Genomic DNA, 13,484 nt, shown 5'->3' on the forward strand with positions numbered 1-13,484 from the left:
TTGATATCTCTACACGAGTTTACGAATAATATGATAAGATATGCGATGCTAAATTTCCATTTAGAACCTATTTCTAATATTCACATGATCGTATCTTTAACAAACGGATTGATTATTTAATTTTTTACAATTGTTTTCACTACCAAAATAGATTTTTGTAATAAAATAGAGGTAAAGCAATTGCATTCCTTTTTTAAACGGCATAGTACAGAAAATTGTGCTAGCTTAAGTGGTTCACTTATCGTTTTTTTTTATACCACGTATGTGACAAACAAGCATAAGGCCCATCTGATGGTAAACGGTAACTCCGTAGCTTATAGACGCCTGAAACACCAAGGGTGTCACGTGCGCATTGCCGACCCTTAAGATGGTTATTAAGACTGATGCTATTTTGAACAAAAATTATAAAAATTAAAATTTAAATATTCAATATTAAAACTTTAAGTTAAAACGTTAAATACTAACGGCTAACATTAGTGCATGGAAAAAATAGTAAACTAGAAAACATCACTCGGATTATTATAATTAAATCGGTTGCGCCTGTCGTCTGTCGCTCGCATTTTTAATCAACAGGACCGCCAGAATTTGCTTGCTAATTTGAATAACGGATTTCGCCGCTGGCCATCGCGAAAGGGTTGTTTTAGGGTCCCGTCCAGCCGAGCTATGGGCTAACACAAACAGGTGGACGATGACTGATTTAGTTTGCATTTTAATCAACGTTTTGCATTATTAAACCAGTGATAGTCTAGTGCCAATTATAAGTATATGTTATGGTAATAACCTCTATAAGAGTCGATAGAGCGATTACGAGTTGGAAACCAGCGAACCCTGAGAATTAAATGTATTTCTTGAACATTTTATTTCTTTAAATATTATTTTCCATTTTAGTTATTTCGATATACTTTTCGATATAATTTGAAATACTTAATGTATTTTTTATATTGAATTGTAATATGTTTTTAGAAATTGATATATTTTATAGATTATGTGTAATAAATATCTTTTCGGCACATCTTATTTACGAAATTTCTCTTGAATGCTGTGTTAATATTTAGTCCAAAAAGCTGTTCAGAAAAATTGCATACTTTTTACATATATGTATTTGTGTATGTATGTGCATGTGTTTACATGTATTTACTTTTAGTATATGTATAATTTTTTTTTTTACCTATTGTTTTTATTAATTATATTTGCACCGCCTACAGTTTTTCTCTGCACAGCCTATGGTTGACTGGTAGAAAATGCCTTAAGGCGTTAAGTCCGCCATATGTACTTTTACCTTGGTATTTTGTGCATTAAAGTTATATAAATAAATAAATAAATATTTTAAATGTTACAAATGTAGTGTTATATAAATAATATTTTTTAATTTAGTACGTCTTATAATACTAGGTACATTGATCATATACAAACGCCAAGACAAAGTTTTTAACTATTCTACTAATACCGCTTTGCTTACTGGACGTATAAAGTATAAAATATATTAATTCGAGACATCGATCTGTATATATGTTCATATACGTTTCTAGTAAAACATTTGTTAGAAGTATTACGGTCACGGAACCCTTTGATCAGGCCTTGTCTATAAAGCTTTTTTCATGTGTCGGCCAGGTCGCAATTATACGATTTGCATACCTATCTTGCGCCGTCGCTTTACGGCGTTTTTGCACGCCCACCTATCGTATGTAACGCCCTTTTTGTGTATTTACTAGAAAAAAATTACCTTGTGGAAGTAGGCAAGTCACTGTTATACTGTAGTGTAAACTCGCTAGTTAGTATTCAAGATTTATTATAGATTACTGTAGGTACGAGTCACGTTCAGTATTTACCAAAGTCTTTATTTTTTTGTATGATATCTTAATATCCATACAACGATTTCAGTACACTTAAGTATTAACTTCCATAAAAAATTCATTAATCTCACCTTCCGTGAAGGTACTCAAATAGATATTATTTTTTCTCAATAATTAGTCTAGATAAAATTGCATCTCGAAAATATTTTTTTAAATATAAGTGCCTAATTGATCATACTTTGTAACACTAAGCAAGTGATGTGAAGTGATTCAATGTGCAGGATTTTTTTTATAGAATTGTCGATAGCTGTAATAAATAGATATTCAAGATTAATTTTTATTTCATGATATTTCCTACAACAACTTATTCCACAACTTCACTCGCCGTAATGTACAACTAGGACAAACAAAGAATCTGCATTTATGAAATGTGGAAAATCGCTCAAAAGTCCCTTGCAATGTGTCGAAACGAGCGGTTTATTGGATTTTAGCGGAAATTTCACCGTGTGCAGACGAGTACAACGCGGCTCTGTTTACGAATAACCTAGCGCATATCGAATTTTGATTCTGATTTGCGCCTGTGGGAACGGAACCCTATAAACGGGACAGCAGATATCTGCAAATGGAATGCAAAGCGTTATGCAATGTACCGGCTTTTGTTAGATCCGTTTGTAGCTACATTTAAATATACCTACAAAGCAATTTACCGCTTTAAAGCTAAATAGAATAGATATAATCTTTATTGTAATAAACTTAAATAAACACTAAACTACTTCAAATAAATTTAAGCACTTTTGAATAGTACTTCTTTGATTATTATGTGTGTTCCAATAAACCTACATAAACATAAATTTATTCGAGATTATAACCTGAAGCACCATGTAACCGTGTAAATAATATAAATACAAAAATAGTAATAATAAAATCTACCATCACATGTCGTAGCAGCCAGTATCTAAGTCAACAGTATATACGTGAACTTCTTACGTATGATAATAATTGTAAACTCATATAATAAGTAAAATAAAAGTAACGGTCATTCTCAAATTTGTTGCCAAATAAGCTACAAAACACTTAATTTTGATTTGCGCCTTTGCCGTTAAACATCGGGGAAATGGAAATCATTTCCTCGATGTGTAACGGCAAAGGCACTGAATTATAATATTTTACACACATTATATAAAATGCAACGTTTCAGTTGCACACAATACTAGAAAGTAGAGACATTAAAACTTGATGATATCTTGGATATCCAATTGGCTTACAGTCCTGTTCCTCGCGTTTCTCTTTAAAATGCTAATAAACTCACTTATCTGACAAACTGCGCAAGTTGCTTTGTCTAAAGGACGAGATTGTCGGCAATGCATCTATCAGAAATCTCGCTGTAACAGAATTAAACCAGGACTGTAATTCTAGACTCGAATCTCGGCTCCCGCTCGGATCTCGCTGCTAATTGTTGAAAAGGAGAATCGTAATAAAAGTGCTAGCTAGTCTTTGAAGCAAAGAAACTGCCCCGGGCACCTCCGCGGAGCGCATTTTAATAAATTAAAACTGCGCAAAATTCCCATTTCAATATCATTTTATTTTCCCTTTTGCGTTCCCTTCTATGAATCTCGCTCGCCTTACATTGATTCTACGTTATTTTTTTACGGTGCGGCCATCAACTCGACTATATTCCTTCATCCTATTAAGACGTATATTTTCGAAGACATGTTTATACATTATGTAATCATTTGAGTTCGGTTAAACAAGATTGCCTAAAGATTGTGATTCTATACATTCGAAATGAAATAACTTCAATGAAATTGAGTTACACCATATACCTTTTACCTCCTTTGCTTTGTATGTACTACTTAATAAAAGATTGTTTTATCTCATTTCCAGATGCTTTTGATATCTCTCGAACTTCTGGCGTGGCAAGGCAGAGCTGCAGCTCTGGCAAACTGTCCGAACGGATGTAACTGCAACGACGACACATTGGTGGTGGTCTGCGAAGAGAGTCGGCTCGATGTCCTCCCCATCGCCCTCAACCCCTCAATTCAGCGACTTATAATCCGCAACAACAAGATCAAAACAATCGATAGTTCCATGCAGTTCTATGCGGAGCTGCAACACCTCGACCTGTCACAAAATCACCTCGTCAACATACCCACTAAAAGCTTCGCATATCAGCGCAAACTTCAAGAGTTACATCTAAACCACAATAAAATATCCTCCGTCACAAATACCACTTTTCAAGGATTAAACTCATTAACGGTTCTAAATTTAAAGAGAAACTTTTTAGAAGAACTGCCAAATGGTGTATTCTCTACTCTACCGAGACTTGAAGAACTCAATTTAGGACAAAATAGAATATCTAGGATCGAACCTAAAGCATTCGCTGGATTAACAGCATTAAGAATACTTTACTTAGATGACAATCAACTAAGTTCAGTGCCTACCACTTCATTCAGCTTATTAGGTAGCTTGGCCGAGTTACACGTAGGACTTAACGCTTTCTCTTATTTACCAGATGATGCTTTTGCCGGCCTGAATAAACTGACAGTTTTAGATTTAAATGGAGCTGGACTTCTGAATATAAGTGGAAGTGCTTTCAGAGGTCTCCCGGGATTGAGAAGTTTAAATCTGTTTGGAAATAAATTGAGTGTAGTACCCACAAATCAGTTATCTGGATTAACAAGACTGGAAGAATTGTATATCGGACAAAACGACTTTTTAACATTAGAAAGCCACTCGTTTAAGGGAATGAAAAATCTGAAATTGCTGGATATTACAGGCACCACGCAACTTGAGCGAGTTGAAAAAGGAGCATTCGAGGATAATGTTAATTTAGAGACTGTTGTATTGGCTAATAACAAGAAATTAGCAATTATAGAAGACAGTGCTTTACTGGGCTTACCGAAATTAAAGCACGTTTCCTTAAAAGATAACGCTATTGTAACAATAAGTGAATCCGTATTCGTCGGTAAAGAATTAAGACAATTAGACTTAACGGACAATCCAATATTTTGTGACTGCCAAATAATGTGGCTTCGTGATCTACTATATGACAAATCCAATTTCACTCAAATACAATGCGCTTCTCCTGAACATCTGAAAGACAAGTACTTGAGAAATTTAAAAGCCGATGATCTAGGTTGCGTACTTCCCGATTCAGGAAAGCATACTATAATAGGTTTTAGTATAGTCTCAATAGTAGCTGTGCTCGCTACACTAGGCTTCTTCATTTATAAATGCCGCAAACATATGCAGGAGAAACTAAAGGATTTCAAGTGGAATAAGGGACGCAAAAATCTCGAGTACCACAAACCTATATCTACCGAGGAAGACTGTATAGTCCGGGGTATCCACCCATCCCAATACCCGGTAGCGCCACACAGGCCTATTCCTGTGACGGAACTGTAGCTAGAGCTTTACGCCTCTCCGAGCGTGTTTTTCATGTCAGGCGGCCAAGGCTCAGCTCGGCGGCCGCAGCGTTCGGGAGGCGGCGGCACTCTGCCCGCCAACGGATTCACGTACATCGGCGGAGATGCGCGGCATCAACCACTCACATTAAACAACGGGGCACCGGCTCATCATCTCAACAACGGCTCCTTACGTTCCCTTCCAGATAAAAAGAATAACCGGAATGGTGTTGTATGCCATCCGGAAAACTTCCAGCGTAATCTCGACACGCGGTATTCTAGGAAGCAAGAAAACGGGTATATCCGTAACTCGGAGACTATAATCGGCTTCCCGAGAAATGACAGGGAATATGAGAGGGAGCACTCTGAGTACAGCGAACCGGAATACTCAATAATACCGGAGAATGGGTATGGGCGGTCGATCGATGACTACCCACGCTCCTGCAGTCATTCCAACACCTTCAACTGTTGAGAACGCCCTGTGAACTCTTTCAATCATTTGTGATCTTGTAATTCTAGCAATAAATCTTCATTCCATTAAGTTTTTCTATGGACGGAATCAGTGTGATGGGAATGTAGTGCTCTAGAGCGGTTAGTGACATTAGTTATCGGGCTCCGGTGTACGTACGACCAGTGAGGACTATCCCGTATTGTAATTCGATTAAAAGAGTACCTTATTTGTAAATTATAAATTTAAGTAGTGATGGATCTATTTTTCAATGAGTCGTTGGCGCCTGAAAGTGAGACTTTCATTAGCGGGAGGTACAGTACGTACGTTGTACAGACTAGTCGTGGTAAGGTAGTGGGGCTCCGCGCGCGCCACTGCGGGGCTCCTATATGATTGTACATCATACACTTGTGATTTGTATTGTTTTCCACCGATTCGGTGGAATTTGTATTTGATTTTGTACAAAAACCATTCCATAAGAAAACTTTTTAATGTCTAATATTTTATTTATAAATGAATAAAGTAAGTGTGCGTTAAATAAGACACCAATATGAGAAAATATTAGATTGAATAAGTGTAAATATATTTATACTATATTGAGATATTTATAAAATTTAATACGATCTTGTTCTTCTAAAATTATCATAAATAATTTCTAGTTTCCTGATATCGTATTGTTTGCTATATCGACTGATATCCGAATAAGATTTCTTACTTGTGTCACTATTGTTATAATACTTACTCTAACTTCATATTGTGTAGGTACAAGCACCCATTGTTTCAAATATCAACACGTACTTTGTATGCTCAACTTAATATTGTACTTCATTAAGACGATATAAATATAGACATTCAAATTATTTATTAGTCTCCGATCATTGTTTTGGCAATTACAATGCTAAGTACCTACATACAGCGTTACTTTATCATAGACTATTAAATTGTGCATTATTATTGCCATAACGATGCAGAAACGATATTTCTATTCGCCTCAGAAGATATGAACGGGGTACTTCAACCTTATTTAATATTGTTATTAAATCTGACTAACCACAATATATGTTTGAGTAATACTATGTCTACACTCAAAAATGTAATGCAGAACTCGTACTATATTATACACGCGTAGGTTAATAATACAAAGAAATGTAAATCATGCAATAAAGTTATTATATTATAAGTACATATTAATGTTTGTCACATTCTTACTTATGAAATTTAATTTTAATTCGATAATAGTGACGAAAAAATGTGATAAGTACTTGCATAAATAATTTATTACTCGTTTGACTTTTTTATAAATTAGCAGTACTCAGTCCTAAATCTTCAAATTACAAATGCTGCATAAAACGTCTGTAGGAATAAATTATCGAATGACATTATTAGTTTATCAGATTTGAGACCCAGTTGCATTATCAAATTGTTCACTTTTGCCGGTATCATTAAAAAAAAAGTAGGCACCAAGTGAGGCTGGCCGGTGACAGCAAAATAGAGGTTGAGAGTGTCGATAATATAGAAATTCAGAGAATGAGAGAAGTGTGGCGGCCATTTTGTTTTATGTATCTTTTCAAAAGACAATATCTCTACCTATATAAATAATGATAAATATGATACTCATTCATTTATACTAAAAATGTGCATGAGAAACGCACATTTTTTAAATGTTCATATTTCAACCTGTGTACTAACTATAAACTTGTATGGAGACGTTACATTCCAATCCAAGTCATTAAGTTTAAACAAGCCTCGATTTTGCTTTTACCAACCGCCCATAACCATGCGCCTGATAGAAAATATATAATAATATATTTTTTTAACCATACACATAATCTATGAGAAATTGAATGAAATATATGAAATTAATTATATGGAGCCCTGGCTCCCAAACCACAGCAAATAACATGAAAATCAATTCTTGAGAATTTACATACAATACTTTTAATTTTAATGTTATATTTTTATTTGTTGAATGTGGTAGTGCTTACATCAAAAATTTTAATTACAATTTTTATTCCATAGGCAACTTGAAAGATGTTTAAAACTAATGTAGTATTGAATTATACCACATATGACTACCTACATGACATACAGAGTGTAAATTTAAAAAATAATCAGACAGGAAATTCGTAAGTAAAACAAAAAAAATTAATATTATAACAACACCACTCATATTTAAACTGTGATCATTATTGTTCATCGTTATCCTCTGTGGTCATACAGTATATCAAAGTGTAGGGACGTTTCACAACGAATTAGTTCCAAGTAAAACTGCTGTAAAAAATATTATATTCCTAATATTAATAGAAATTTAATACTTTTTTTACAAAACAAAATTATAATTTTTATTTATCTGTGGCTTTTATTTCACTTTTGAAACACAAAGAAAAGTAAAGCCTTTTATTTAGATTACACTAGATTGGCTATATTACCACAGAGCATTGTATGAAATTACTGACTGAATTTTCGGCCAGTGATCATTCTAGAAACAGTTTAATAGAAATATGATAATAATGCTATCAGTATCATCATTTATATTCATAGAGAGATGTTGTTTGTAATATTTTTCTTAAATTTGTTTGACATACACATAATATTATTAATATCCTACTATAGTCAAATTTACACTCTGTATATTTGTAGTGCTCTATGATTTTATGCTACATACTTGTTGAAAAGACTAATATAAGTACTTAAGCTACAACAATATTCAACTAATGTGTAGATTGTTTGTTTCTTTTTTATTCAAATTAACAATTACTATACTATTTGGAAAGAGTTCGGTGTGAAACCGTGCACAAGTTACTTGCCTTCATATAAATTCACCTACACGCTATACTTCTTGGATCTTATGATGGTATTATGTTCATGTAAATACGGAGAAATTAAAGACTAAGTAAACGATTTAAGGCATTTATTAGTGCCTATTGATGCCTAAAAAGTATACAAAAATATTAATTAAATACATATGAAGAAAATGTGATTAGCGTACTCTCACCATTGTAATAGATCATCGGTCATTTCTGTACTTTATTGTAGTTATTACCTACCTACATACAAACTCGATAATATAACATACCTCAAATTTAATATGTGTTTTATTCTCTTTGGTCTTAATTCCTGCTAAGTGTTCATAGATTAATAAATTATAATCGGGGCTGCCGAGCCGTTTAGTATATTACCTTCCTGCAATAGTGCCGCGTTCGATTCTCGGACTGTAATGAGTATGAACGTCTGTATTGCTCTGCGTGTTTGATATGTATATTAACTTCAAGGATGTATAAATAAAATGTCTTTAATATTAGTGCTGTGTTGCATAAGAAAATTTTCGGAACACCGCCATCTAGTGAATGAAAGAAATAATACATGTGGTAATAATGTTCTACACACACAGACACTAACTGTAAGAACAATTTTATTACGCCATCTGTTAGAATCTACAATTAAATTGATACATAAGTATGAGGACCATATGAATAATTACTGGGAATTAATTTATATGAAATCATGCTATAGGTTGCTGTAGTCGTTACTATCAGTCGTACCATATTTGATTCACACTATTTTTTTATTGGATGATAATAAAATGGTACACCCGCCTGCGTTGATGGCTTACGCTGGCGTGGATGATAAGACGAGGTAGGTTAGTTAGACCATCGTGACAAATTCACTAGTAATGTATCATGGTTTAGTGATAAATGATTGAGTATGGTTAAGTGATATTATGAAGGATGGTTGAAGTTGAATAAATTACACAATGTTCATCGTTTATTGCATGGGTACATTATATATATATAAGATGCCTCGGGCATTAAAAAAGAATAATAAAAATCGGTTACCATAGAAAAAGCATTCTTTTTACTAATATGTAATTCAAAGAATTCTTTGTATTATCATTTACCATACTAGTAGTACAACGTACAATTGAAAGACATCTCGAGGTCAACCGGGTCAACGCCTTCAATGATATCTAAATATAAGTACATGTATAATTAAAAACAATATTGTACCGAGAATGTGTAAGTATAGCAAACACACTTGACTGCAAATCTTATGGGTATTCACGTTTCTCATGGCGACGTTTTCGATTTTTATATTAACAGATTTTGAATATTTCCGTATTAGTTGTAAACAATATAATAGCTTTACTATATAGATAATGGAATTAAGAAAACCTGAATATATATTAATAACACCTTCTTTAAAAGAATACAGTATACATAGATAATAGATTGTGATTGTGATAATGAATTTTGTGCTCGAGTTCCTGGATGGTTTGAAAACACTATTTGGCCCAGTAGGTGATGTCTAGCACATCCGCTAGTATTAATATAAAAAAATGGCTTTTGAACTTCAGAGTTCTCAATGGAGGATAAAGGGTATATAAAAGGCAGTTAGTCGTTCATTAATTTATTTATAATAGTTATGTAACATTGTTTAATATTACAATAATTCAGCCTTGTGGTGGAAAGAGCCGGTTTCAGCTGATGCAGATATGATTTTGTTGTAAATAAATAAAAAAAGTTAATGTTGAGGCTTCAGATATATGGAATATTGAGTTTCACTTATGCAGTACAATTAGAACTTCTCCTCCTCAAGGCCATGTTTGAAGAACATCATAACGGGCACAGAGGCACCGTCAATGTCTCTGTACTCCATCATGGCAACCATACCATCACAGTCCATGGATTCACCGGTGAAGAACTGTAACTCCTTAAACCTGCCAAGGATGTCCTTCATTACTTTATTGGTATTAGTCTTGAATACATCCACTTGGTCGGGGGCCTTTTCTTCCAATTTTGCTACTAATCTGAAAGTTAACAGATATAACAAATTAGCTACAAAATGCTTTAATCAATAGCTTTGTGCTTTCACAAAGAATGGTTGGTAGGGAAAAATGTTAGAAATATAAACAATCATACTCATGAACACAAATGTTTCTATCATGCAAGGAATAAAATCTTGCACCATTGGAACAAAGCTGGTGTGCTACGCTGCTGGTGTGTAACGCTGCTGGGTTGCAGAAAATGTCAAATTTAGGTGATATATAGAGCTAATCTGTATTACTTTGTCTATTTGTTGTTATTTGTTTCTTTTTTAATGCAGATTTTATTTAATTATGTTTTATATCAATTATTATTTATTAATTAGTGCCAAATATGAACTTCAGAGACTGCCTATAATATAAATAAGCATGTCAGCTACATTTCATGAACAAACATTATAGAAATGAATGTTTTTTCACTATAGCCATATAATATTGCATCAATAGCTCCACAGACTGACAATGGACACCAGCCCGTGGTATTAGATGATGCTGATACATTCCATTTTGTCATACAAATGTAGCATATTAAAAATAGATGGATGTAAAAAGCTTGTGTCACATTTAAGATATATGTGTACAATAACAAGTAATAATAATAATCTGGACAATTCACATAGCACCATATAATTCCCAAGTCAAGCTATGACTGAGTATTATGGGTACTAGGTAACTTATAGAAATACTTCAATAGAATTTTCTCTAAATACAAACATAATATACAACGAAAATATCTAGACAAATTCAAATAATCACCCACATGAATACAAATGTTGCATCATGGGAGGAGTCTAATCTGCTACTATTAGAAATAAAGTGGTGTGCTATATTGCTAAACCACAGAGGCTATCAAGTATAATTAAACTCAATAATCAATTGTTTGATATGGCTTTTTGACCAAAGTCAAAAAGCCATATCAAACAATTTTCAATATTTCTAAATGTAAATAATAAATTTCTATAAAATCCTATTAAACTATAAAAGTTAGATAGAAAATACAAATCTTATAATTTAATCCACTTGTTTTCTTAGTTTCCAAATACCAATAACATTTTTCAGAGAAAGTTTTAAAAATATACTATAGCTTGATTTACAATCTAGTTTTTTTGAAAGTTCACTTTTTAAGTAAAACTTATGAGCATATATTAATCTTTACTTAAGAAGTGAACTTTTAGAATACTAGATTGCTGACTTATTGATATTTATTAAAAATTAGCAGTTAATGCAAAGTATTGATAATGGACACACTAAATAGACAATCTTTATTAGCTAAGAGCCAAGACCTTGACATTAATCCACACTCTACACCTTGATAAAGACCATTATCTTACATGAGATAAGGAATAATAATTGTTTATCATAATATTTACTATCATAAACAGATTCAACCCTTGATTACTGGGGGAAGGGGTTGTTAGTAATGTGGACTGACAACCCCCCATTGATTGCAATGCACTTTGAACAAGTTGACCCCCATGTGGGACCTCTGGAAATCATGATGTGACAAATTGATACCATTCCATTATCATGCATTAAAAAAACCCTTTGCTTAGTTATAGATGAATAGAAAAATGGCACTAATCTATAGATTTCTTTTCTATTAATTGGATTGGCAAACTGACAAATCACCTTATGGTTAGTGTTTTGAGAAGGCACTTGAAACCTGTGAAAAAACTTATGGAGTGGCTGAAGGCCAAGGCCAAAATGCCAAAGACACCACTAGTGGTTAAACCATCACCTTAGGCATATTTTTGGATGGAACTGCAGATACATAACAACTCACATGGAGTTGTCAGAAGTTGTAGGTGTCATTATATTATGTATATTCCATCATTAAAAAAAGGATTATGTTTCATAATAATATTTATCAGACAAAACATAAATATGTTTGTGTAGCTGTATGACATTCAACTTCAATGTCTATTTTTTTTAAATGTATCCTAAATTAACACATGGACTAATTCTAACACATTTGAATGAAATGAATGAGTAAATAAAACCTATGATACATTATATTTTCATTTATAAATATTTTGAAGTGGGTCATTAATAGATATTCCTATATTGCCAGGAATAGAAAAAAAAACTGTGAACCTAACTGAATACAATAATTTAATATATTTAGCATCTATTATAGTTTTTTAATTATACTAACTTTAAATAAAGTCTGCAGCTTTCAATATGTTTTAAATTTGTGGAAACGACAAGCAAAGCAATGGTAGAGATCACAATTAAGATCTACACATGGAACACATGGTACAGATTGCTACTTTTCTTGAGAAGCATATAACCAACAAACTACTCAATTCAAAGGACTCAACATAACCACTCATGGATAAAAATAACATAATAGTACACAAAATTGAATTAATATAAATGTGAAATCATCAGACACTTACTTTTTCATGTAATCCTTAAGGTATAACGTGTAGGATTTTTTGTCTCCAAAGGCGTACGTTTCCACTAGCCTATGATTTAGCACTATGTCCACGCCGCTTTGCACATTACTATCTGTTCCCTCGTCGGCTTCCTCCGCTGAAGGGTTGAACCCATCGATTTTAATATCATCCTGATGCCTCGTTACCAATTTACCGGTGACTTCGTATATAACTTCGTCGATAAGTTTCACTCTGTATGTGTCCGAAAACATTTCGTCACCTGGAAATTAAAACACAAACTTGTTACATACATATTGAGGAACAATTCTTCGTAGACCATCTGGATAGGCGATGTGGCACTTAATTCTGCGAAAAACTATGAGACATCACTGAAGATGAAGTGTCAAAATCACTAATATCAAAGGTACACATAATATATAAAATATTCCCTTGAAACTATTTCTAATATCACAATAAACACAATTACCAGTAATAATATCCTTATAGATTCTCATTTTGTAGGATTAGAGGCGATTAAAAATAATAAAAACCGAAACTACGGCTCCTAGGCCCAAGAACTAAACCGGAAAGGGCCGTTCAAAGAAAGAAAGTTGTAATCAATGTTGCCAGCTAGGAAAT

The 13,484-nt window shown here is 33.2% G+C and overlaps 2 protein-coding genes across 3 annotated transcripts in view; one reads left to right on the top strand and one right to left on the bottom strand.

Moving 5' to 3' along the window:
- Nucleotides 1–8,719, top strand: part of LOC131851678 (leucine-rich repeat-containing G-protein coupled receptor 5-like) — a 307,542-nt gene extending 298,823 nt beyond the window's left edge. Inside the window, exons 7-8 of one of the 2 annotated variants that reach the window (XM_059202210.1) lie at nt 3,678–5,129; nt 5,199–8,719. In XM_059202210.1, coding sequence (XP_059058193.1) covers nt 3,678–5,129; nt 5,199–5,669 — 1,923 coding nt within the window. In that variant the 3' untranslated portion in view covers nt 5,670–8,719. Of the gene's footprint in view, nt 1–3,677 lie in introns of both variants that reach the window. The other variant, XM_059202209.1, reaches the window with a different exon arrangement.
- Nucleotides 8,720–10,036: 1,317 nt separating this feature from the next.
- On the bottom strand, nt 10,037–13,450 carry LOC131851608 (translationally-controlled tumor protein homolog). Its single transcript, XM_059202124.1, has 3 exons — nt 13,333–13,450; nt 12,867–13,125; nt 10,037–10,452 (listed from the first exon to the last, which is right to left on the bottom strand). The coding sequence occupies exons 1-3, from the start codon at nt 13,358–13,360 to the stop codon at nt 10,221–10,223; spliced, it is 519 nt and encodes a 172-aa protein (XP_059058107.1). The 5' UTR covers nt 13,361–13,450; the 3' UTR covers nt 10,037–10,220.
- Nucleotides 13,451–13,484: the final 34 nt, after the last annotated feature.

The sequence above is a fragment of the Achroia grisella genome, unplaced genomic scaffold (assembly GCF_030625045.1).
Source record: "Achroia grisella isolate CSIRO2021 unplaced genomic scaffold, CSIRO_AGI_Agris_v1 utg794, whole genome shotgun sequence".
Classification (NCBI taxonomy): Eukaryota; Metazoa; Arthropoda; class Insecta; order Lepidoptera; family Pyralidae; genus Achroia; species Achroia grisella.